This window comes from Aulonocara stuartgranti (genome assembly GCF_965226115.1).
Source record: "Aulonocara stuartgranti genome assembly, chromosome: 18".
Lineage (NCBI taxonomy): Eukaryota > Metazoa > Chordata > Actinopteri > Cichliformes > Cichlidae > Aulonocara > Aulonocara stuartgranti.
In genome coordinates, this window is record NC_138954.1 from 16664698 (window position 1) to 16687344 (window position 22647).

At 42.1% G+C, this 22647-nt stretch overlaps 2 protein-coding genes across 5 annotated transcripts in view; one reads left to right on the forward strand and one right to left on the reverse strand.

The window, feature by feature from the left end:
• Positions 1-14303, reverse strand: part of sntg1 (syntrophin, gamma 1) — a 40610-nt gene extending 26307 nt beyond the window's left edge. For all 4 annotated transcript variants that reach the window (XM_082512546.1, XM_082512544.1, XM_082512545.1 and 1 more), the window contains exons 1-3: positions 13695-14303; positions 2669-2988; positions 1968-2017 (exon numbers count right to left, since the gene is read on the reverse strand). In XM_082512546.1, the coding sequence (XP_082368672.1) occupies positions 1968-1994 (27 nt within the window). In that variant the 5' untranslated portion in view covers positions 1995-2017; positions 2669-2988; positions 13695-14303. The remainder of the gene's footprint in view (positions 1-1967; positions 2018-2668; positions 2989-13694) is intronic.
• A 3475-nt stretch (positions 14304-17778) lies between these two features.
• Positions 17779-20052, forward strand: snai2 (snail family zinc finger 2). The gene is made up of 3 exons (XM_082512967.1): positions 17779-18048; positions 18287-18808; positions 19100-20052. The coding sequence occupies exons 1-3, from the start codon at positions 17970-17972 to the stop codon at positions 19279-19281; spliced, it is 783 nt and encodes a 260-aa protein (XP_082369093.1). The 5' UTR covers positions 17779-17969; the 3' UTR covers positions 19282-20052.
• Positions 20053-22647: the final 2595 nt, after the last annotated feature.

Here is a 22647-nt window from a genome sequence, read left to right on the forward strand (position 1 = left end):
CTGACAAGACTGCTAATAGAAGAAAGCCACCAGTGTCAGCATCCTTGTCGCCCAGGATACGCCACTCATCGGTTCACAAGACAGGCTGGTTGCATGACTGCTATTCTCAGACAGAGAGACAGCGAGAGTATCTCTCAAAATTGCGGGTCGAACTTGAATCAAAGTCAGTTTGCGGAGCATATTATCTTTCACCCTAAATGAGGAACGTGAAGAGCCAAGCCCTCGCCTGCAGCTGCAGCGTGAGAAATGAAATGAGGGAGCCATTAATTCACGTTATTTGAGGTAATGCGTGTCTGTGTGAAAGTCATTAGCCAAGCGAAATGAGGGTAGTAGTGTTTGTATATTAGCCGGGTCAGACAGCATCTCAGGTGACTGAGCATTATTTGACCCGCTGCAGTGCTTGTATTGCACATAATGAACCTCATCCTTTATCCTATTTTATAATTCACTATAATTCACACCAACCTCCGAAACACCCCACCATTATCAGCTGTAGTCTGCTGGCGTGCATGTGGCAAACTATGAGGGAATCTTCTTTTAATCAAGGACCATTACAGCGAACGCCAAACGAGATTTTTTTTTTTTTTAAAGGAAAATAAATTTTTCTGATGTTTCCTATCAAGAGGACCTGCAGTAAACTTTGTTGCATTTTGAAAAAAAAGACGGTCGAGGAGCAAAAACGGACAACCAGCTTGTCAACATCGCGTGCCTCACATCTCAGCATCTCCCAGCTGTGAGATGCGATGCAAGGCAGAGATGTGAGGAAGCTGCCCAAAGAGAAATCCTCGGTTCCTCGGGTCAGTCTTTAGCAGCATCAGTTACTTGTGATGTGCTGCAAAACTGTCAACCCCAGCTGGTACGAGTGCCCAAAGAGCCTCTTCTCTAACATAAAAAAGAGGTCTTTATTCGTTTCGATGCACACTTTGATCAACATGGCTGCTCTGTAACAACAGAATCACTGTTAATGATTTAGTTATCATTGAACATTCATTTTAATCTTCTAAGTCAGTGTTGCTGGGTTGGTTTTTTTGTTATGATTTCTGAGCTATTTATTTACTTGCAGCACCATCTGCACAATGATGCACCATACAGCAGCGTCAGATTGCAAATTCAAAAAATAGATAAATAAAAAGCTGTGGCTTTGATGATCTGTATATTTTACATTTCCTCATTCATCCATTAAGCGAGTGAAAAAAGCTGCGACTCTGTGACGCCAACACATTTAGCAAGTAATCAGCCTGTATATTCTGAACTGTCAAGATTGATCACCCTCCCATGAGTGTGTACTGTGTTGCATCACAACTGCAACTTTGTTCTGTCATAGGCGCTGCAAGAAAAAACTTGCAGCATGTATACATCATTCCAGCATATAAAAGACTTCAGCACAGGGTACACCTGTGTTTCCTCACTCTTACTCATCCAGAAGCCTCCACTCGCCGTGCATTTTCCAGGTCAGGGAAGGAGAGAGGATGCAAGTAAGCAGAAGTTAGCATGATGAAAAGCACAGAGGGTTTCGGTGTGCCTTTGTGCCGGCATGTTACATGGCTAGCCTCGCTAATTTATGATAGCTGGGTGATAAATGAAGCGGCTATGGTCTCTGCTTGAGAAACGCTATCAGAGAGTAAATCAGCTGCAGATCCATCATCACCACCTTCCCTTGTTGCTCAGGATGTCAGATAAGATGAGCTCATAAAGTGAAAGCTAAAAGACATTAAGTGGTGTGTTTTGTTGTGTAGCTTTACTTGGTTTTTTTTGTGGGGGGAGTTTGCAGTTGACAGATTAAAGGGGGATAAAGGGGGCCCAGTGAGACTGCACATGCACAAACTGCACTGTATGTGCCCCGCTGCTGTTGTAGCCACAGGCCCTCAGATACCTTGCATGCTTTAACACTGTTTCCAAGTGCCTGAAAATGCCTCGCCGCTTTCTATAATCTTGCTCAATTGTTACATTGATTGAATTCTACCAACCTCTTCATTTGAAGTCTTGAAATCCATGTGCTACTATGCAGTGAGGGATACTGCAATAGAGAAAAACAAGACTGAGTTAGTCGGAGGAGACAAATGCTTAAAGACACGACTGGCCTGCTGCAGCAAAACCACAGAGCTGATTTAAACCAGCATTGTTAGCGGGATGCCTATTCTCATTATAGTCTCATACAAAACACAGACAAAGGAGAGAAATGTTTTTTTCATCGAAACGTGCCTCTTCTAAGCGACAAGAACGAAAGAAAATCCTCACTGAGCAATGTCAGGAGACAACCGGAGACCATTAAGGGTTAATGAATAATTGATTACAAAGGTGAGAGCCCAGGTATCCTAATAAATGTTTCAATATCGAATCCAGTGCTCCCAGAAATGAACCGTGTTACTGGTGGAAGCAGAAGACTGTGGAAAGTGCTACTACAAAACTACTACAGATTATGTGTTTAGAAAGTAAAAGTGCGCTCTGCCCAAAATAACATGCACGCATTTTTAAATTATCTGACTGCTTCCATACAGACGCAAGTAGTCTTTGAGTAATGTTGTGAGAAAGCCGCATTTACATAAACCGGTTCCACTCAGTTATAATCAGACATGACTGCCACTTGACTCAACAAAACGAGCGCAGAGCAAAAATGGCTCATACTTGAATTATAGAACCTGTGCTGCAGAGGGAGTCGGAGACTTACCTCAGCAGAAAGGCCCCCAGCTCTTTGTACGTTCAGCCCTAGCCATCGAGCAGTGAGTTGATCCCCGATCTGAGTCGTAGCAGAGGGCCTTCCCGGATCATGGCTGTCAGACTTGGGTGGTGGGGGAGCAATGCTGTCACCTCTCCTGCTACTCTGTAAGTGCTGCAGGATTATTCCCAGAGGAGCCGGTGCTGGAGAGCAAAAAGAGGCTATCGTGAAGTGAGGTTTCTCTCCTCGAGGTCCCTTATCGGTGGTCGTGCTGCAGTAACAGGAGGAGGATGTGGCTATGGTATCATCCCGATCCTAGAACCACTCGAGAGCTGAAACAAACAAAGAAAAGAAAAGAAAATGCAAGTCTTCAAGTAATGCTCTGAAACAAGGCTGACTGTTGATTACATGCTTTTGGCTACGACTCAAAAGATGTAATCTTAATACAGACAAGTGTGTTTTCACTGCAAATGCTGCGTTTATGTGGGATGTTGAATCAGAAGCAAATTCACAGCTTTTTTTTTTTAAATAACCACCTGGTTAAAACAAACAAACAAAAAAAAGCAGAGATGCAAACACAAACTCACAACTGTGAATCTCGTTTCTCAGTCTAAGATGAAGGATGCACTCAAACACCCCACTGTCGATTCATGAACGCAAATGCCGAAATGCAATTAACTCATATTCTTCGCCTTTCTTGTGTTTTTCGTATGCTAAGCACACATGACTATCTCAACACGTTTATTAACTTCCAATTGCTCATCCTTGAGAAACCCTCCTCGTTAGTATGTATTTTTGGCTCGTTGCCACCCTTTTGTTGAGTTGCAGCGTTGCTACTTTGATCATTGTTCCGCGCGATTAAAAGAACTCACAGTATATGCATTTGAGGCCACATTTCATGCATAAATCACTGACTTCTGATTATACTGTAAAAGTAGACTTAGTGAAACTTGCAAATGTTTGTTAATCACTGGAGAACAGAGAAGGGAACAAGAGCGCGAGCACCTTTAAGGAATATGGGCTGAATCGAAACAGAAGAAATTTTCAGAAAACTCTCAAATACTAATATTATGTCAGAATCAGCGCAAGAACTCAATATAGCTGTGTGATATCATTATTCTTTTAAAAAATGATCAGTCTCAACAGATCTCCAGCTGCTGATTCAAGCTGTTGGACAGAAGTATTGGGCCTCACCTCTTACTTGAGTCTGGGAAAGAACGGATCATATTAAAAGGCTTAACATAATCGAGTGTGGTAGTGTAGGACGCCACCAGTGCAACAAATGAGTCTGAGAAATCTTCTTCTCTCCTAGATGGTCAGCTATCAACTTTAAGAGGTTTTATTGCCAAGTGGAAGAGTTTAGATAAGCACCTCAGCAGACCACGTAATGTCACAGAGCAGGGTCGCTGGTTTTGGGTCCCAAAAACCTCCTCTGACATTAACAGCAGAACAAAAACTGTGCGCTGGGAGCTTCGTGGGATGGGTTTCAATGGATGAGCAGCTCCTACGGGTGCAGCGTCGATCTTTTAGTCAGTTTCTTTTAAACTTTCTTTCTCATGCTGTGTTGCATTTTGGAAACTTGAATGTTGAACTCTTTAAAATGAATAATGTCTGTTTAGTGTTGATTCTTTTTTACTATAGCTTAGCTACACAGTTTTCTTTCACCTTTCATTGTGATGATGTGAGAATGTTTTTCTGTTACATGAGTGGACACACAAACAGGTAAAGGCAAAGTAATCCTGAAGAAACAATCATTTACTGAGTATCTACTGAGCAAGATGCTTTATTATCTGAGGCGGCGTGAAAACAGTAGCTGATAATTAAAATAAGTAGCGGATCATTATGATCTAATTATTAGCTAATGACTCACCGATATCTCCTCGCTTGGTCTTCCCTTAGAAAGTGTTTCCAACACAGAACAATCAATACACCTAAAATAGATTAAATACCAGCTAACACAGTGTAATAAAGCCCACAGTGACAGTTTCAGTATTTGTTTTCTGTTGAATGTGATTCAAAAAGGTGTTGATTTAACCTCTCCCAGGAGAGAGGAAAAGTCCTCACACAAAGTCTGAACTGGTGACGACTGATTTCCAGCATTAAGCACCTTAATGCTGGAATGAGCTGCAACACAGCTTGAAGCTGTGAAGACGTTCATTTCTCTGGGTAGCTGTAAAACTTTACTGGCCCATATTTCTCATACATTGTGTGTGTGTGTGTGTGTGTGTGTGTGTGTGTGTGTGTGTGTGTGTGTGTGTGTGTGTGTGTGTGTGTGTGTGTGTGTGTAGCGGATTATATTACTATAGAGGTTTTGTGTGCAAAAGAGGTCTTCATCTCAGTGGGATGTCCTGCATAAATAATCCTTCACTAACTAACTATAAATGAGGTGGATTTTTATTCACCTCTTGTTTGTGTACATGGGCCCAAATTAGCCTGTGTTTATAACACAGTCAGCAAAGCTTTGAGTCTTTCAACGGGAAGCATGTTTCCAGCCTGAAACATGTATGTTGTGTGGTCTTCATAGTTACCCTGGCAACCGAGAAAGTGGAGATTTGAAAAAGTGGCAATCATTTTTGGACCTTTCGTTGTTTATTTGAAATTATAATTAAGTACTATTTTTCTTTTGCAAATGTTTTATTTGGAAATTTTTAAAAACAAAAAACAAAACAAAACAAAAATCCTTGTAGTCCTAGCTGGTTCCCGTGAGCTGTGAAATGATTTAAGCCACTTCCAAAGAGGACTTTTCCTCTTTTAAAGGTGGGAAATCTTCAATTCAAGTTCATGGACATGAATGAATGAATAAAGCACTGATCTGATGCAAACTCATGCTCAGGTTAACAAAAATAAGGAGGTAAGATTCCCGTCCAGTAACATGAATCACACGTTCAGGCTGTTTCACAAACTGCAGTGAGACTGTGTTGCATGAGAATATACTGCACTACATTTGCTTTAACAATATGTTCTTAATAAACTGGCATCTGACTGTAGTCTGAAACTGTTCTTTACAGTGTAGCGTGAACTGTATTGCATTATAGTACCACTACTAGTTAATAAGAAGGATTTATCTTTACCAACTTTGATTCGATTTTTTTAATTCCATCATTTAATGATTTTTGTGCTTTTCTCTATGTTTTCCAAAAATAAATTGATTATTGGTAAGATTGAATGAATGTTTATTAAGATAAAACCAGCTTAAATATGCAAAACCTGGATCTTGTGACTCCCAATATTAGAAATTTCCTGATGCAGTAAACTGAAAGGATGAGTGGGAGATATGGAAAGCAGTAGTAAAGGTTGTAGTAAATTAGATTTTAGCATCTATGACATGAACTGTCCTGTTTATTTCTGATTATTATTACAGAAGAATAAATGTTGTTTTTTTTTACCTATGACATGTTTTTTTTCTAAATTTGTGAAAGTGTGTTAGTTTCACTGATATACTGATTGTGCTAAGCGCTGTTGCTAACTTTAAAGGTTGAACTTTTTAAGGCTTTTGCCTCCACTTGCTCTCCAAACTGTCAGAGTCAGGCCGGCTGTGTGTAACGGATGTAAGAAAAATCCTGACATCATTTGCAGGCCTGCTTTAAAAATGAATGCCTTCACATGGTCAGCTGAAAAATGTGTCTGCAGCTCTGATATGAGCACTTTGTCTTCACAGGTGCCCTCCTGTATATCCTGTCAGATGCCAGTGCTTCTCCAAAGATGAAATAGGCCAAACCTTTTGTGCCTTTTAAGTCGAGTCAGCAGAACTCCTTTTACAACCACGCCATCAGATATTTTCAGTCCTACCAATTTGCCAAGCAATGTTTTTCAAATAACGCTCTTGTGTCTGACACAATGGCTGAAAACACAGCAAGAGAGCAGCGTGAGATTAGCTAGATGGTGTGGAGATTGTAACATGACATCTCCATCTCGTAGACCTGAGGACAGCTGTGGCCCATACAGGATGATAAATGGCCGTTTGTGCGTAGGTGGAGCAGCTGTCTGCAGAGTGCTCCGCCACACGTAGCTTTCCCTCTCGAAAATTGAGATGGGTTTCACTTACTGTATGTTCATTTGTTCTGCAACCTGGAACATATGGTGCCTGAGAGTGCAGCTTTTTTAATTTGGAGAGCGATGATAGGAGGTATTATGTTACTCAAATATTATGGCGTCTCAGAAGCAGTTCCACTCAACAGCAACGGCATTGCACTGATGAGATTTCACAAGATCTGCCAGTTCACGTGAGAAAACAATGACACTTCTGTTATGAGCTGGCAGCTTCATCTAATGCCTGATATGTTTACCTTCTGAATCCAGCCTATAACTTTTAAAGCTGTAGAGTCAACGTGGGCAAAGTATGAATTATATTTAGCTGCTTTGTAAAGAAATTTACATCATCATATCATCATCCTCCAACAGTTATTTCTGATCTGTGATCATAACTGTTTATCATTACAGACAAGCAAGCAAGAAACATGACTTGTCTTGTTTTTTAGCAAGGTAGAGTCATTCATTACCACCAGCATTACAAAATAATATTTGGATTTAAGAACGTCGCTGCAGCACAGTCATGGAAACCGTCTTGTCAGTGCTCTGTGCGTTGAATATTTAGCAAGTGACAAAAACACGACACTACAAGTTTTATAGTTTTATTCATGTTTACATTCACTGCTGCTGTCTTGAATTGTTGGCTCAGGGTTAGTGGAGCAGCTCTGGCTTTCTGAGAAGGAAATCCGAGGTTAAGGGGGCACCAGAGAGGTAAAAACTGACTTAATCTGGAAAGCACCAATATTCTGATATACTGCCAGATTTATATTTATTTCAGATTCTTGAAAGCTAAACAGTTTTTTCTAGCATTTGTTACGTGTGGTTATTTAATGACTCCTTTACGCTTACAACTGCTCGGATCAGCTGGTTGTTGTAATTGTGGCACTCCAAACACGTGTGGCCAAAAGGGAAGTTACAGATTGCCATTTGGTGGGCAAACTATGCAACATTAACAGTGATAAGATATAGTCCTTTTCCACTAGAACCTTCTCTGCTCGGCTCGGTTCGTTCCACCGATCGGCCAGTCAATAACATCACTCGATGGATCATGAGAGCGACTCCTTAAAACCGCCAAACCCGGCAATAAAGCAAATGCCTGCACACAAATCACGGGTAACCAAATCTGACAAACGCCATACACAGGTATACCATCACCTCCTCGTCCTCCATTGTTGTGTTGTGTTTGAGTCGCATACAATGACATAACGGGACTTTTGCTCACACTGCTATAACCAGGGGTGCACATACGTGGTCCGCAGGTGCGCATTCGCTGTCAAAATAAAAGACGCGCACCAGATAAGCAGTTGCAACGCGCGTTTGCGTACATACGATTTTCTGGAGGAGTACAGACATTTTTTTAGAACTCTTAAAGATGTCGAAGAAGCAAGCTCCTGCAATTACTTTGGTGTTCCTCAACCTCCAAAGAAATGTCAGAGGGAGTCCGAACCGCAAAAGAAGCACGTATTCTCAGAAAAGTGATTCCAGGAGGTGAGCTGGCTTCAAACAAATGATGGACGCACAGAGATGTGATGCAGAATATGCCGTGAAAACTCTAGCGGACAAAAACAGCGCCTTTTATATGTACGCAAACGCACGTTGCAACTTCTTATCTGGTGCGCGTCTTTTATTTTGACAGCGAATGCGCACCTGTGCACCACTTATGTGCACCCCTGGCTATAACAACCCCATGCACATTTGGTGGTACTTAACTGTAACGGAAAACAATCAAAATCAAAGTGAGCCAAGTAGGTATTTCTCTTGTCTCTTCTTGTTATATCCGTTATAAATGCCGATACCAGTAGATCAGTGCACAGTATCGGTCTGCTGATATCAGCCAGGCTCGATCAACTCAACACAAACAAAAAGACAATCATCTTTATATTTGGTTTGGTTGGGTCTGTTTCCTCTAGGTAGGTACGAATTAAAGTTTTAAGAGCCAGCACAGTGATCGGCTTTGACTTTGTCTTCTGGTGTATGAACTATATGCTTCATAAAAAACCGAAGAGCACATAAAGAAAACCTTCACCTTACTACACTTGACTTTATAGCTATAATTTTCTTATAAAATACAAAAATTAAAATACAAAAAGCACTGAAGTTTCTGGGATCGATGATCCATCACCCAAATAAATTCCATTTTCTACCAAAGAAGACCAAAAATGCAGCAACAATTACATTTAAGAAGGTAAAATCTACGAATTGTGATCATCTGTGAATCAGCTGTTACTTTCATAATAACAGCAGGCAGCTCGAAGCAGTAACAACAAATGGACACAACTCTGAAGCCAGAATAATTCTCTGCTGACTGATTATTTGGTTTTGACACGAAGAATTGTGCTAAAACTGTTGTGTGCTGGCTTGTCTGCTGCTGACGCTAATAAGCTCACCCCTCAGCCTTACTCCAGCAGTGAACAGGCTCATGTCAAGAGGCAGCTGTTTGAACAGTTGCGTATTTACAGAGTACATCTTGTATTCAACAGGGCCTGTTTTAGTGTAACGCTGGAGGTGCTACACTTCTTTCTTTTTTCTCTGATTACGTTGGAGATCGATCATTGGGGCGAGATGTAAAGAGCATCTCCCCACGTTTTCAGTTCTTTTAGCGTATTTGTCAAAAAAAAAAAAACGTATTTTATTACCTCGTAAGTCGATACCTGAGATCTCCAGTTACAGCCAGCGGCACTCTTCATGCCAGATGCTCGTGAATGATAGGCAGAGGAGTAAATTAGTGATAGACACATTTATAGACTGAGCTCATGACCTTCCTGACTATGATTTATGTTTTTTGGCAGCAGGGAGCCACCAGATATCAGGTAGGTGCCAACTTAAATCAGTGAGAATCATCTCACAAACTGGTTCCCTATTACATCGCTGGATATCTGGGGGCAGAAACAGGCACACGATGGATAACAAACTCTAAACTAAACCGATCCCGCAGCATGTTTGCTGCTGACAGGTTCTTTAATTGAATTGCATTTTTTTAATATATATTACACATGACATTATGATGCAATGCCTAAGGATAAACAGGCTGGGCAATTCAAGCATGATATCGTACACGAGGGTCTTAATTGGGTTCATCAAATGAATGCCACAGCTTTTATACCACACTGAATAATAGAATTCACTCTCCTAATTATGAACAGATCCTAAATATATATACAATGTGCATGTCATCATTTTTAGATTTTAACCAATGAAGCCTGGAGTGCCTCACAGGGGAGGACTTTGGGGCCTGGAAATGGCACCATGCTGTGTGTTGAGTACATGAAAGGATTAAAAAGCTCAGCATATTGCTGAAGGCTGGGCTACGCTGAAATGATGCTACACAGTCGAGGGACGCAGCTGTTCACTTACTAAATATAAAGTAGAAAAGTATAGAGCCATCTCTCAAACGCTTGGACAAATTATTTATAAACTCATAATGTGTGATGTGAAAATTACTATCCTGGGATCGGGTAGGGGGATTGATGAGCGTATATGTATGTTGTGCATGGGTAAATCTTCTGTTTGGAAGATTTTTATATGAATTAATACAGGAAAAAGCCACAGAGATATGAATGATTCCTCTGTGGTCATTTGATCTGCAACATATTTACCAGAAAACTGCTCTTAAAAAATCCCTTTGCATTATCCACAAACATTTAATTCTATATAATATGGGGAAATAGTTTAAAATGCTCATCAGAGTAATATCTTCAAAAATGCATTAAAGTCAACATGATTTAAAACACAAGAAGAAAACAGTAAATCCTCACAATCGAGAAGCTGTAGCAGTATTAAAGCTTGATTTTTTTTGGTGATGTCTCACTACTCTGGAGAGATCTATAAGGCTCATGCTTGGTGGAGCCTTTGCAGGAGTGCAATGATCTAACCTTGAGGTCTCTGCTGAGGCATCTTTAATCAGTAGGTACCAAAGACCAGCCAGGCTTCCAGGCTGCTTATTATCTAATTTTAGAGAACCTATATGTTCTTCCTTTTCTGCTCTTTGTGGAAGGATGTACTCGAGAACCGGATGAAAGTCCCTAATTTTCCCCTTTGATATCACGTATTCCAGTAATAAATGTATCTATATTTTATCATTTACAGCTGCTGAAGCTCTTGAAGTTATTCCTGCATGAGTGGACGCCACGGTGTTTCATGGCTTAAATAAAATAACTTTGGCTGACTAGCTGCTTCACCCAGACATAAACTTGTGGTGCGCACCGATCCACAGTTGTTTAAGTTGGGCCCATAAAATTGTTCCACAACTGTAAGTAAAAACTGTGCAGCTGAGGGCTGTTTTACTATGTTTGCCCTATTTTACTATTCACATGTTGAATGAACTGCAAATCATTCACAAGGAAACACAACACCGCAGTTTACAGTGCACAGGATCTGCTTCCACTGAGGCTGATTTGCGACTCTGGCGTGCTGTCAGGGCAGCAGTGCTTAATGAACAAGCAGATTCTCCACATTAATCAAATGTGACCTAAAATTGTCCAGCCTGGGCTCCTTACAGGTTGTAAAGCACAAAGGAAACACTGCTCACCCTCAACAGAAATCCACTCGTGCCGGTATAAAGGTTCTCTACACTGGGTTTTGTTACTTCCAGCATGCTTGTCTCATTTTATCATTATTGGTATTATAAGTTCTTATTGGTTTTCTCAAAGCAGTCATCATCTAGGTGTAGCTTTCAGTGAGTTAAGTCTACATTGCAGTCTCAAAGCTCTAAATCAGATGGGCTGGTATATGAGGTGCATATAAATGAGAGTTGTGTCTTCTGTCTTCCCCGCCATGAAGAGTTTGGTGCGCATTTGCTTCATTAGCCATCAGTCTCCGCTAAGCCAGACTAATAGTTTTCCTGTTGCATGACAGTGACTTTGTGGCACAGCCCACTAATATATTTTCCCCGCACGCTCCCTTGGAGAGAAATATATACAGTTCTCTTTTTATTTGCGCTGCTCATACATCACGCTGCAAATAAAAGCATATGGCTCCTCCTCTATGGATTCAACATCTGGAGCAGTTCGTATGGATGGCTGGACAAACAGTTGCTGTAAAAGCCCCACAGACACATCAGGTGTGATACATTTTTCCTCTCTGCTTTTTGGGCTCTGGGGCTAGATTGTAATGAAGATGTCCGGCCTTTCAAATGCCTTTCAGATAGAACAACTGCTGGAGGTAAAATGTCAGAAGGACTAAAACACTTCCTTTAAATGTTTTCATTTTCACCTTCTATTTTCCTTACCCTGGCTGCCACTATCTGAGTTTCCTCTGCCACCGTTGTCAAGAAATTTGTGCTACGTTTTCAGCCCGGCACTCATTTTTATGATCAAAATAGGTCACTGAATAAAGCCATGTGGCATTTTAAAGAAATGAACTTCTGCCTCGCTTAGAGTACAGAAAGTGGAACCCTTGAATATGCAGAGTAACTCTTATTACATATCAAGCTGCTGGCTAATGCTGGGGGAGTATAACAGCACTTCGAATGTGTTAACATGTATAATTAATGGCAATGTGTACATTCCCTGCTTCTAGTGATGCCTTAGAACGGCTTCTCCCACTTGTGTATTTCAAGACGTTTAACTAGTCCCAATTTTTAAATGACCCAGTGGGATACAGCTGCAGGAGGAACAGCAGATTATTGATTAGTGTGTGGAGGAACACTTGGTTGTGCAGTGCAGACATTGTTTCCAAATCAATCAACAGTGTGTGTATATGTGTGAAGGTTTTAGATCATGATTTTGTTGGGTACTACTCAGTGTCTAGTCTCCAGTTATCAGCAGATCCGGAGAGCAACACAGCAGCGTGGAGGATTCAAACAACTTGTCCCTGGCTATCTCGCGCCTGACATATGGACCAGACATGAGCGACAGCGTTTCACTCAGGCCCGATTTCCTGACAGTGTACCTCTGCCGCCTTGACCCAACACCTTTTTGATTTAGAACATCAGCACAAACGGGATGGGAGGGAGGCATGTGCTAGGACATAAAATCATCAATGACATGTCAATGTGTGTGTCCCCTCCGTAAGAAGTGAGACCCACAGTATATCAAACAGATTGCACCTGACCTATGACCAGGGAATGGAGCAGCTCAGCTCAATATGCCTGTACGAGCAGCGAGCTGGACACACTGAGGCTACAAGCCTGAAAGCACTGAGGTGAAGCCTGATTTCTACATCTCAGTGAGCTCCATAGATGCACACTGCACTGACTGTCTGTCAGCCCATAATGGATTAAAAGCAAGCCTTCCTTGTAAGCACCCTGCCACACCAGCTTATAGCGAGAGAGGCATCGTAAATTTTGTGAAACACTCAGGGATTCAAGAGTTTTCTGCGAAGCTAATAAAGCACACAGGGCCAGCAGCATCATCCTCATCATCAGCAGCAGCAGCAGCAGCAGGCTGAAATACTCCTCAGGTTTACCACAGATGGACGTTTGCCTTGATGCTTTCTGTAAGAAGCAGAAGCTGGGAAGGCTCGAGAAAGAGGATACAGGGATGATGATGGATTTGTGAATAGTTGAGTGACGTTTGAGCTGTAAAAATGGCCTTTTTTTAAAAAGAAAAGTGGGAATGTTGTCGATTACTGGCATCCAGGGCAAAGAGACTACTTTAACGCAGCTGAATAGCACTATGGAGGTCTGCTGCCACTGCACTGGCTGGAGGAACTGCGGGTGCTGCCTGTGTACCTGCACCGAGCCAATGTTAAAGGTTTCTACAAGCCCATATATCGCATGCATGTCATCTATTAAGGAAACTGATTTATCACGAGGCCCATCGCAAGTTCCGCTAACTGCATCACACAAACGTAACTATTGGTGGATGCCACGGTTTATTATCCATTACACCATAGGTGACTGACAGATACATCTCAGCGCACCATTAACGCAAATAACATCTCCACCAAGAAAAAGTGCATTGCGCGTGGGTTAATGCTTCATTTCAGAGATGCTGGACATTATAATTAAGTACCAATGCTCGTCATGGGCTGTGAATGTAAAAGCGACAAAAAGGTATGTGAGGCTTACCTGGTTTTCTAGTAACAGGTGGTGATGTCCTATTAGATTCCTTTGGACTCCAATCAATCAATCAATCATGTGATTGTTTTTTTCTCCTTCTTCTTCTTCTTATTTTAATTTATGCATCGGTTGCTAAAACATCTCTGCGAAATCACAACGTATCCCTTGTGGCAGCATCGCCCACACGGCATCCTGGTCCACTACACTGTAGCAATATGCAAAAACCGACAGAAAACAGCCCGCACTCGCACGCCGAACCAGATTTGTCCATATTCCCTGGGCAGCGGTGGTTTCAGGGATTCCTCTCCGTCGACATCTCTGGCAGAAGGTCCGCTTTCATAGCTCCGCGTCTGTCTCTCTCTCTCCCTCTCTCTCTGTCTCTCTCGCATCGCGCTGCCAAAATGACTGAGGCTGGAGATCACATGCGGCTGGTTCAACTCGCGCGTCAATCGCCTTCGTTTACCCAAGGCACCCGCACAACTCCGGATCCATAAATATTACATGATTCTACTTTTTTCTTTGCTGTTTTCAGGGACGCCCGTCGCTCTGTCCCACATTACACACACTAATATATCACAAAGCATTTTTTAAATTATTTCTACCAATCACATTTGCGTGCACTGCGGTCCTCTGTGCTTGCGTGTGCTTGTGAGCTCGTACGTCTATCTTTGTTAGGACCGGTTTGAATTTTAGACCTTGGGATGTGAGGACATTTGTGAAATGTGAGGACAACGTGGCCGTTGCTCACTTTTAAAATAGGGGGGGGGGGGGGGGGGGGGGGGGGGTTAGTATTTGGTTCATTATTTGGAAACTACAATCCAAAAGTGTGTGTTTATTAGTATTGCACATGTTGTGCAGACATAAATCTGTCCAAACTGTCACATTGTGGGGATCTGGCTAAGATTTGCAAGCCCCTTTGACATGAATCACTGATTTTTTTAGATTGAAGCTGTGGTCAGGATAAGGTTAGGCTTAGATTAAAGGGTCAGGTTTCTGATAGATTTTTCTACCAAGCTATGCCCTGGTGCAGATGACCAAAAGAAAAACATAATTTCATGTCTGCTTACATGTGTAGACCATTCTTAAAAATGATTGGCGCACGTGAGTTACAATGCTCTGAGCTGAATGGTTTATAAAAGGGAAAAAAGGCATGGGTGGATTTTCTCAGTCTTGCACAGTCAGACACTGACTCAGTTTTTGCTGTCAGTGAGCACATGCACATACACACACACTGTATATGCATTCAGTCACTTGGTAGTATTTGGATTCTCTCCCTCAGGCCCTCTCGTGAGCAGCTGCGCAGGCTGACCAGGTGCTCCTTATTTTCCATGCTGTCATCATGCCAGCTGAAAGATCCCGCTGTTTCCCCACATGAAGCAAGTTGACTCCTCTGACGTTTCAAGCTGCCTTCTCGGGCAGCACTTACTCATAAACTGTGCAGCACTTGTACCACATTCCAGTCTGAAGTCCACATATACCGGATTTCCAGCCTGTTAATTAAGGCTTGTTAATTAAGGGTCAAAACCTGCTGCACTGGACGGCACAGTACTGCTGCAGCAACCTGCAGCTGCTCTCTTGATTCTCTATGCCAAGGGGAGACGTGTGATTGGGAGATAATAAATGGAAGTGCTCACTGACTTCACACTTCACTATACAACAGCAGCCTCTATAGGTGTCTTCAGCAGTAAGGCTGTCCTCCTCAAAAGCTCAACTGTGATCCATTATCACCAAAGCTAATTCACACCTTTACTAATGTTGTTATATATTCCTCAGGTAGGTCCCAACAGAAGCCTTGGAGATATTTTGACCTCATTACAACTTTAATCTATTTGACTTACAGTTTCTTTGGCTATGTCATTAAAAATTCAGACTTTCCACCATCACTTGCAGTAATTCTGTCATAACTATTATGGCAGCTGACTCAGCTTTACTGCTTTAGCAGGCAGGCCATACAAGTTATTTCAATGTATGCCACTCCCTAAAGACTTTAAAATCAAGAAAAATTGGCCGCTGTGTCAGATTAATCTGCATTTTAGGTACACCATCAAAAACTGGACTGTAAAAAAACAACAACAACAACAACAAAGGTGGAGCAATGGATCTATACCCATTTTCTTAATCAGCTTCTTACTATGAGCGATGAGGGTCTGCACGAACAGACAGTTATGTGCCAAAACGAGGACAGCTGCAGTTATTTCACATGAGAGGTTTCTGTGCGTGCGTACGTGTTCTCGTCTGTGCTCTCCTCATTGGTCCAAAGTGGGAAAGGCTCATTAGGAAAATGGTGATAACATATTCGTGCATTGGTTGGAAATTGAATTTGAATTCAAATGTGATGAGAGTCATTGATCGTTTCCTATTTGCTGGGGAAAATTCTTTGGTTGTGATATGAAAACGTGACACTGGGAAAACAGTTTGAACCTGCACTGTCCTGATGGATCGCACTCAACTGCAATGAAAAACATGACTGTGTGGCAGAAAACACCTGTGCTTGACCACACGGTCCTGTTCACATTTTAACCGAGCACATTTAATTATTTATTTATTTTGCTGGCGTTACACTGTCCTGATTTGACATAATGTAGGGCCAAGGATTCAAGGCTTCCTCTCCGTTAATTAATTTTAGAGCTCATGAAGTACAGCCTCTGCTTTTCAGAATTAGCGATATGATTTCAGTTGAGCCCCGAGCTTCTGCCCACCCTCCTTCATTACTGTCAGTAGAACAGCATCCTCATGCTCTGAATGCAGAGAACATAACTGAAGCATGAAAACTGCAAGGAGACATTTTTCACCTAAGCATGCACGCAGTGCTTCACTTGCTTGCTGGGTAATATTGATTTCAAAGCATTACCTTCTACAGTGCACAATGTTTTCTGCTGGATCACCACCAAACACCACCATTTCTCACCCATCCTACGTGCCTACAGAGTGCTGAATGTGTGACAGTAGCCGGGAGTTATTATGCACAGATAACCTTCCCTTCCCTTTATAATCCAAGCAGGCACAAAGGGAAACTATTCATGATCTGCAATTATGTTTTCTAGATAAGATAAGCAGTTCACAATTAACTTAAGGCTTGCCCCAGACATAAGGAGCTTTTCATATCTGCTGACCCAGCCAATCAAAGTGCTCCAGGAGCTGCTTTTCAATATCACCATAGCTAAGCCTTTGCCTTTGTGGCTTTCTTTTTTTTCCTGCCCTGTTAGTTTAGATGTAAGACTCACACCCTGTCTCTTAGAACTGACTCCAACACAAGGGGGCGTACACTGCTAAGTTTGCCTCTCCCTCTCCAGTTCAGCAGCAGCAGGGATAAATTTGATTATGGTTTGATGCTGACCTTGAGAGGGAACTACACTTAAATTTACATTTAAAGGATGAATGCCTTATTGCATTATTGGCAAGGAAATGTGTGGCTTTCCCCGCAGAAAACTGCATTAGAAAGGGACCACTCTTTGCCTTAGCCAGTGAATGAGAATGTGGATGGCAGCATGCAGTTTTGCCATTCGATGGTTTGCACTCTCCTGGAGTCACTTGCCTGGTTAATAAACATGTATATATAAATATGTGTGTGCACTATAAACCTCCCCTTTCCCTTCAAGCCATTTATTATCATCATCAACATTATTATGCATGCTGGTGTTGGTGGGAGCTTCCCCCAATTCAAGCATGCCACCCATAAAGGATAATCAAGTCCCCAGAGGTTTATAACACAACAATCATCAGTGACACTGTGCACACTCCGTGCAGTGATTGCATTAGCGATGGCATTTTAAGTAGCTAATCTATGTCACCCTGAAGTCCTAATTCCTTTTCTTTCGTTACTTCGATATTTTAAAAAAAAAATACTCTGCTCCTTTTCCTCATCTCACTGCACTTAACTAACCCACTTGCACGCTTGAATCACAACCAAGTTTTTGCACATCTATGCACAAAGCACCTGTCTTACTGGAATAAATGGCACTAGCCCAGCCCCTTAGGGGTGTGCAAGCACTACCATAGGCTACACGCGCATTTTGCAGTTCAGCGGTACACACGAAATGTAATTGGTTTGAGCTTCCAGTTTATGTAAATAGCAGTCGGTGGCTCCTCCCATGCACCTGATAGGCAGTATTTACAGCTCTTTACAGCTACACTGTTTCCAAGTGCGCAGCGACGCAGGATGACACTCCACTGGACTTAAGCAATAAGGATTTCCGTCTTCGCGCAGCAAACTGACACTCATCTCCTTTTTACTAAGAACTAAAAAAAAAAAGTTTGCCAAAAGTTGACTTCTTGTTTTCCAAGATGCCACGCTCCTTTCTGGTCAAGAAACACATAAACTCCGCAAAGAAGCCAAATTATAGTGAGTTGGAAAGCCCAGCAGGTAAAGTTTCGTTTGATGTTTTTTTGTTTTTAGAAATAAAGCAGCAGTGTTCACTTTCTAAAAAGTTTAAAAAGTTGTGTTTCCCACAGGCAGACGCGTTTCATGTTTTTTTTGTTTTTTTTTTAACTTTGCAGAAGTTAGTTTCGTTTCAAACTCACTGGACTACCTGCTTTGAAATCTGTGCTTTTCACTGAAGTCATGACAGTCTCATAACCCTTGCTGACTTTTTTTTTTCCAGTGTTCATCACACCGCACATCTACAAGGCTCTTCCCCTGTCAGTCATCCCCCAGCCAGAGATCCTGAGCCCGGCGGCGTACAGCCCCATCACAGTGTGGACTACCAGCAACTTGCCGCTATCTCCGCTCCCCAGTGACCTCTCTCCCATCTCTGGATACCCCTCATCGCTCTCCGACACCTCCTCTAAAGACCACAGCGGCTCCGAGAGCCCGAGGAGCGATGAAGACGAGCAGATGCTGCCCAAGCTAACAGACCCTCACGGAGTTGAGGCAGAGAAATTCCAGTGCAGTTTGTGTAGTAAATCCTACTCCACGTACTCTGGACTGCTCAAGCACAAGCAGCTGCACTGCGACGCCCAAACGAGGAAATCCTTTAGCTGTAAATACTGCGAGAAGGAGTACGTTAGCCTGGGGGCTCTCAAAATGCACATCAGGACTCACACCTTGCCTTGTGTTTGCAAAATATGCGGGAAAGCTTTCTCCAGACCGTGGCTGCTCCAGGGACACATCAGGACGCACACTGGTGAGTTGACTTGGTGATAAGAGTGGGGCCTGCTGTGTGAAGAAGCAGCTTTAGATTCATCAGGATCAACATGCTGATATATGATGTAGTGGTTCTAACAGCTCCCCACTGTGTTGTAGTGAGACTGAACTCTCAGACTGATATTCTTTTTTATTTTCTTTTTCTCCTTTTGAGTCATCAGCAGTGCTTGCCTTCTAAACTGTGTTGCAACCATTACAAAAATATATAGTCCACAATGTCTCTGTGTGTGCAATCACTGACAAACTTCTTCCCTCATTTCTACTCCAACAGGAGAGAAGCCCTTCTCCTGCCCTCACTGCAACAGGGCGTTTGCGGACAGGTCCAATCTCAGGGCTCACCTACAGACCCATTCGGATGTGAAAAAATACCAATGCAAGAACTGCTCCAAAACCTTCTCCAGGATGTCTCTTCTGCACAAACATGAGGAATCTGGTTGTTGTGTAGCACACTGAACTGGGATACCTTTTCCACCACCACCAAAAAAACAAACGAAAGAGAAAAAACACCCTCCTCTCTTTCTTCTTTATTGTTTTTTTTGCCCAAACCCAGGAGAACTGTCAGGGAATCACACCAAAGTGGGTTTGTTCACAAATTTACAGACTTTTTTTTTTTCTTCTACTACCGGCCGATTTCATTTCAGAGTGCGAAATAGCTCAGTGCTCGCAAGCCTCTCGTTTCAAGCAGTGTTTCTGTGATTGCAATCAGTGTCGAGCTTTGTCAAACCATGTACTCACCTACCTGTGCTATTCATGCACTTTTCTGCATGTCTAGAAGTTTTATATGCCTTCACAATGTTATCTACAGTGTTTGTACCAATGTCTCTCTCAATGGCTGTTAAGCAGTTTATTATTGTTTTTTTTTAATACAAGCAATACCAAAAGGTGCATTTGGAATGAATGGCAGTATAACCAGAGGAATATGGAAGCCATTGCTAGATAGGGAACAAGTGCAAACTTAGACTTAGGGTGAATTTATTATAACTTTTGCACAGTCTTTAGAAACAGTTCGCCAGCACTCAGAAAGCAATAGAAGTGCCTCAGATTTACTCAGCAATAATATGCATTTTCCAGCGACAGGTTCCTTTTTCTATTTTTATATATTGAATGTAAGTGTGACTGAGATGATTGTATATTAACAGTGAAAACTGTGATGCTAAATGATTTTTGATATTTTCATATTATCATGACACTTTTGAAAATAAAGTTTCATGACATTTTGTATAATTCCTTTGGCATCGTGCATGAGTTGCTTTTTCCTCTGTCAAGCCTTCTTTGATTTACGAGCAGCTCCTTAGACTGATCGTCGCACGCTTCAAATGGAATAACGTCCACAAAAGTAAATGATATATAATCCGGCTTGCGCCATCCCGTGCTATGAAGATGTACAAAAAGGGAAAAAATGAGGAGAGAGGTGACTCAGCTCTGAATCAGGCCTGAACCTGTTCCCTGTGAACCTGTCCAGGCATCAAACAATCTTGAAATTTAACACATACTGGCTATATTGATCTGCACTCACTTGTTATACCCTCCGAGGGCCCGCGACACCCTCTTTGCCCGAGTTTGTGTAAGCTGTAACTGTGAGGGGAGTTGTTCTTATAGAAAGCCGTCCTCGCTTTTGAAACCCGTGCCATCAAAGTAGATAAACCAAAGCAAAGTTGTCTTTCTTTTATGTTCCTGCTCAATCACAACAATCACTGCAGGGTGCCAGGGCATACCGATCTCCAGGTTCTAATATGTTTTTGCAGAAAGATCAAATTTGCATCTGCTTTGACGACCTCCTTGAATTCTGGGATGCTTGCCATAAAGGATTAAATAGACTTCCCCGGGCTACGTTTTGTTGTCTTTTACCATATGCCGTCTTGAAGCAGATAGAGATTAGAGCCCGAAAAAAGAAAGTGCAATGCCTTCAGGGATACAGTCAAAGCTGAACTCTTTCTAACAAACCCCAGAGTGTGCTCCCATTTGCCCTAATGCCCCAAACTTGCGGACCAGAAAGATGTGATCTGACAAACAGACACTTGTTTTTCTAGCTGCGAGTGGCTGAACTCCCCTGTAGGTAGATTCTCCTCGCTCTGAGTCATCGTCAAGCTATTCCAGGTGCTCGCTGCAGCTCTTTGGACTGGGCCAGGTGGCTCCAGGGCTCTTCAACCTCGCTGAAAAGCAGGTGCAGCTAGAAGGACATTAAACTGCAGTCACCACAGGTCTGCTGATACTGTAGAAACCACAGCCATGACCTAATGTGCAAACGTTACAAGCGGCGGGCCCTGTTATTCAGATCATTTGCCTCATAAAAGGAAAGTGCCATCAAGAGGGCACTCTAAACTATCACAAACACCGCCTGTCCTCGCTTTTCTTTGGAGAACCTAATATCTTCTTTCCATAGGCAACACTTTATCATTCTGGTGTCAGCTAGGAGAGGGGAGGGGGAAAAAAAACGATGCTTGCATAATGACTATTAGCTTCATAATCTTGCAAGATTTTCCTTTTACAACAACAATTAACTGCATGACTGATTTCTCAGATAACAACAACGTGTTAAGCGCTTTCCCCTCCAACACGAATATTTGATTCAGCTGCTGTGATAGTAGTGGGTGGAGATGGGGAGGAGAACGAGCAGGAACTCATTTGTTCCAAAGCATATGGCTATTAGAAGATGTGCTAAAGGATGTGATATCAAGTATTTGTTAGGTGTGGAGACCGTTACTAGGCGCGCTAGTCTGTTTTAAGCTGCAAATCTACTGAGGATAAATGCAGGTAGATACCCTGTGGGTGTTTTTGCGGGTAGATTCAAAGGGAAATGAAAAAAATGTAATGTTTTGAAGGATAAACTAGAATAGTCATTTCTTCCCGGTCTGTTCTTCTTTAGCTTTCACTCAGTTTGGCCGTGTACTGCTTTCATTTGTTTCCCCAAAAAATCGAATAAAATGAAGAATTTAATTAGGCAATTTAGCACATTTAAAGCAACCTATTAGCCCCATTTAGTACAAATCAAGGCTGCAACTGGCAATTGCATCATGTTTTATTAATTAATCTGTTGCGTCTTTTATTAATGGATTTTTTTTTTTCAAAAAACCTAAAACTAAATAATTTTCCTTTAGCCCAAGGTGATGTATTCAAATGGTTTGCTTTCATGGACCAAAGCCTCAAATCAAAACGTATTTAATTACTTTGATAAAGGACAAAGAAAAGCATAAAATCCACATATTTGAGAAGCTGTCACCAGAAAATCTTTTTTCCTTGAGAAATGACTAAAATGATTAACTGGATATCAAAACATCTGTAGTAATGGATTCATCAGCTAATCCTAAAATAAGATTTTGCCACTCCTTTTCTTCAGATGTTATTTAATTATCACTTCCCGTCGTTTTCATCATTGACCACCTTTAAAGCCTGCATTCATAAGGCTGTTTATTTCATCGCAGGCATTAAATCACACATAAAATAAATGTCCTCACTCTGTGGATTTACGCACCCACAGCGACATATTAAAGAAGCCTCAGAGAACAGTTGTGCTGAATGCAAAGCGGGGCATGACTCCCCCCCCCAAAAAAGTCTGCTGACTTTATGGTGAATCGGGGAGTGTGATTCCTTTATGACAATCAAGTGGAACAAATACAGTTGAGTGTGTCCTCTGAGCTCCAACTGCGTTGGCCGGAAAGTGATCCCCAGCCCTCCTCTCTAACCCCAGCACATCAGAAAGGAGATGATTGTGTATTCCCCTTCGCTCCGACTGCCTCAAGGAAGGTTTGCCTGCTTATTGAGCTCCCGCGTCTTGTTAAAGACTATTCTCTTTTATTTCCGTTGCCTCCTCAAGTGACT

Excerpts from the sequence above, each read along its gene's own strand:
- snai2 (XM_082512967.1), top strand. The coding sequence starts at position 17,970 with ATGCCACGCTCCTTTCTGGTCAAGAAACACATAAACTCCGCAAAGAAG. Across the intron at positions 18,049-18,286 it reads TGAGTTGGAAAGCCCAGCAG|TGTTCATCACACCGCACATC; the intron begins GTAAAGTTTCGT and ends TTTTTTTTCCAG. Across the intron at positions 18,809-19,099 it reads ACACATCAGGACGCACACTG|GAGAGAAGCCCTTCTCCTGC; the intron begins GTGAGTTGACTT and ends CTACTCCAACAG.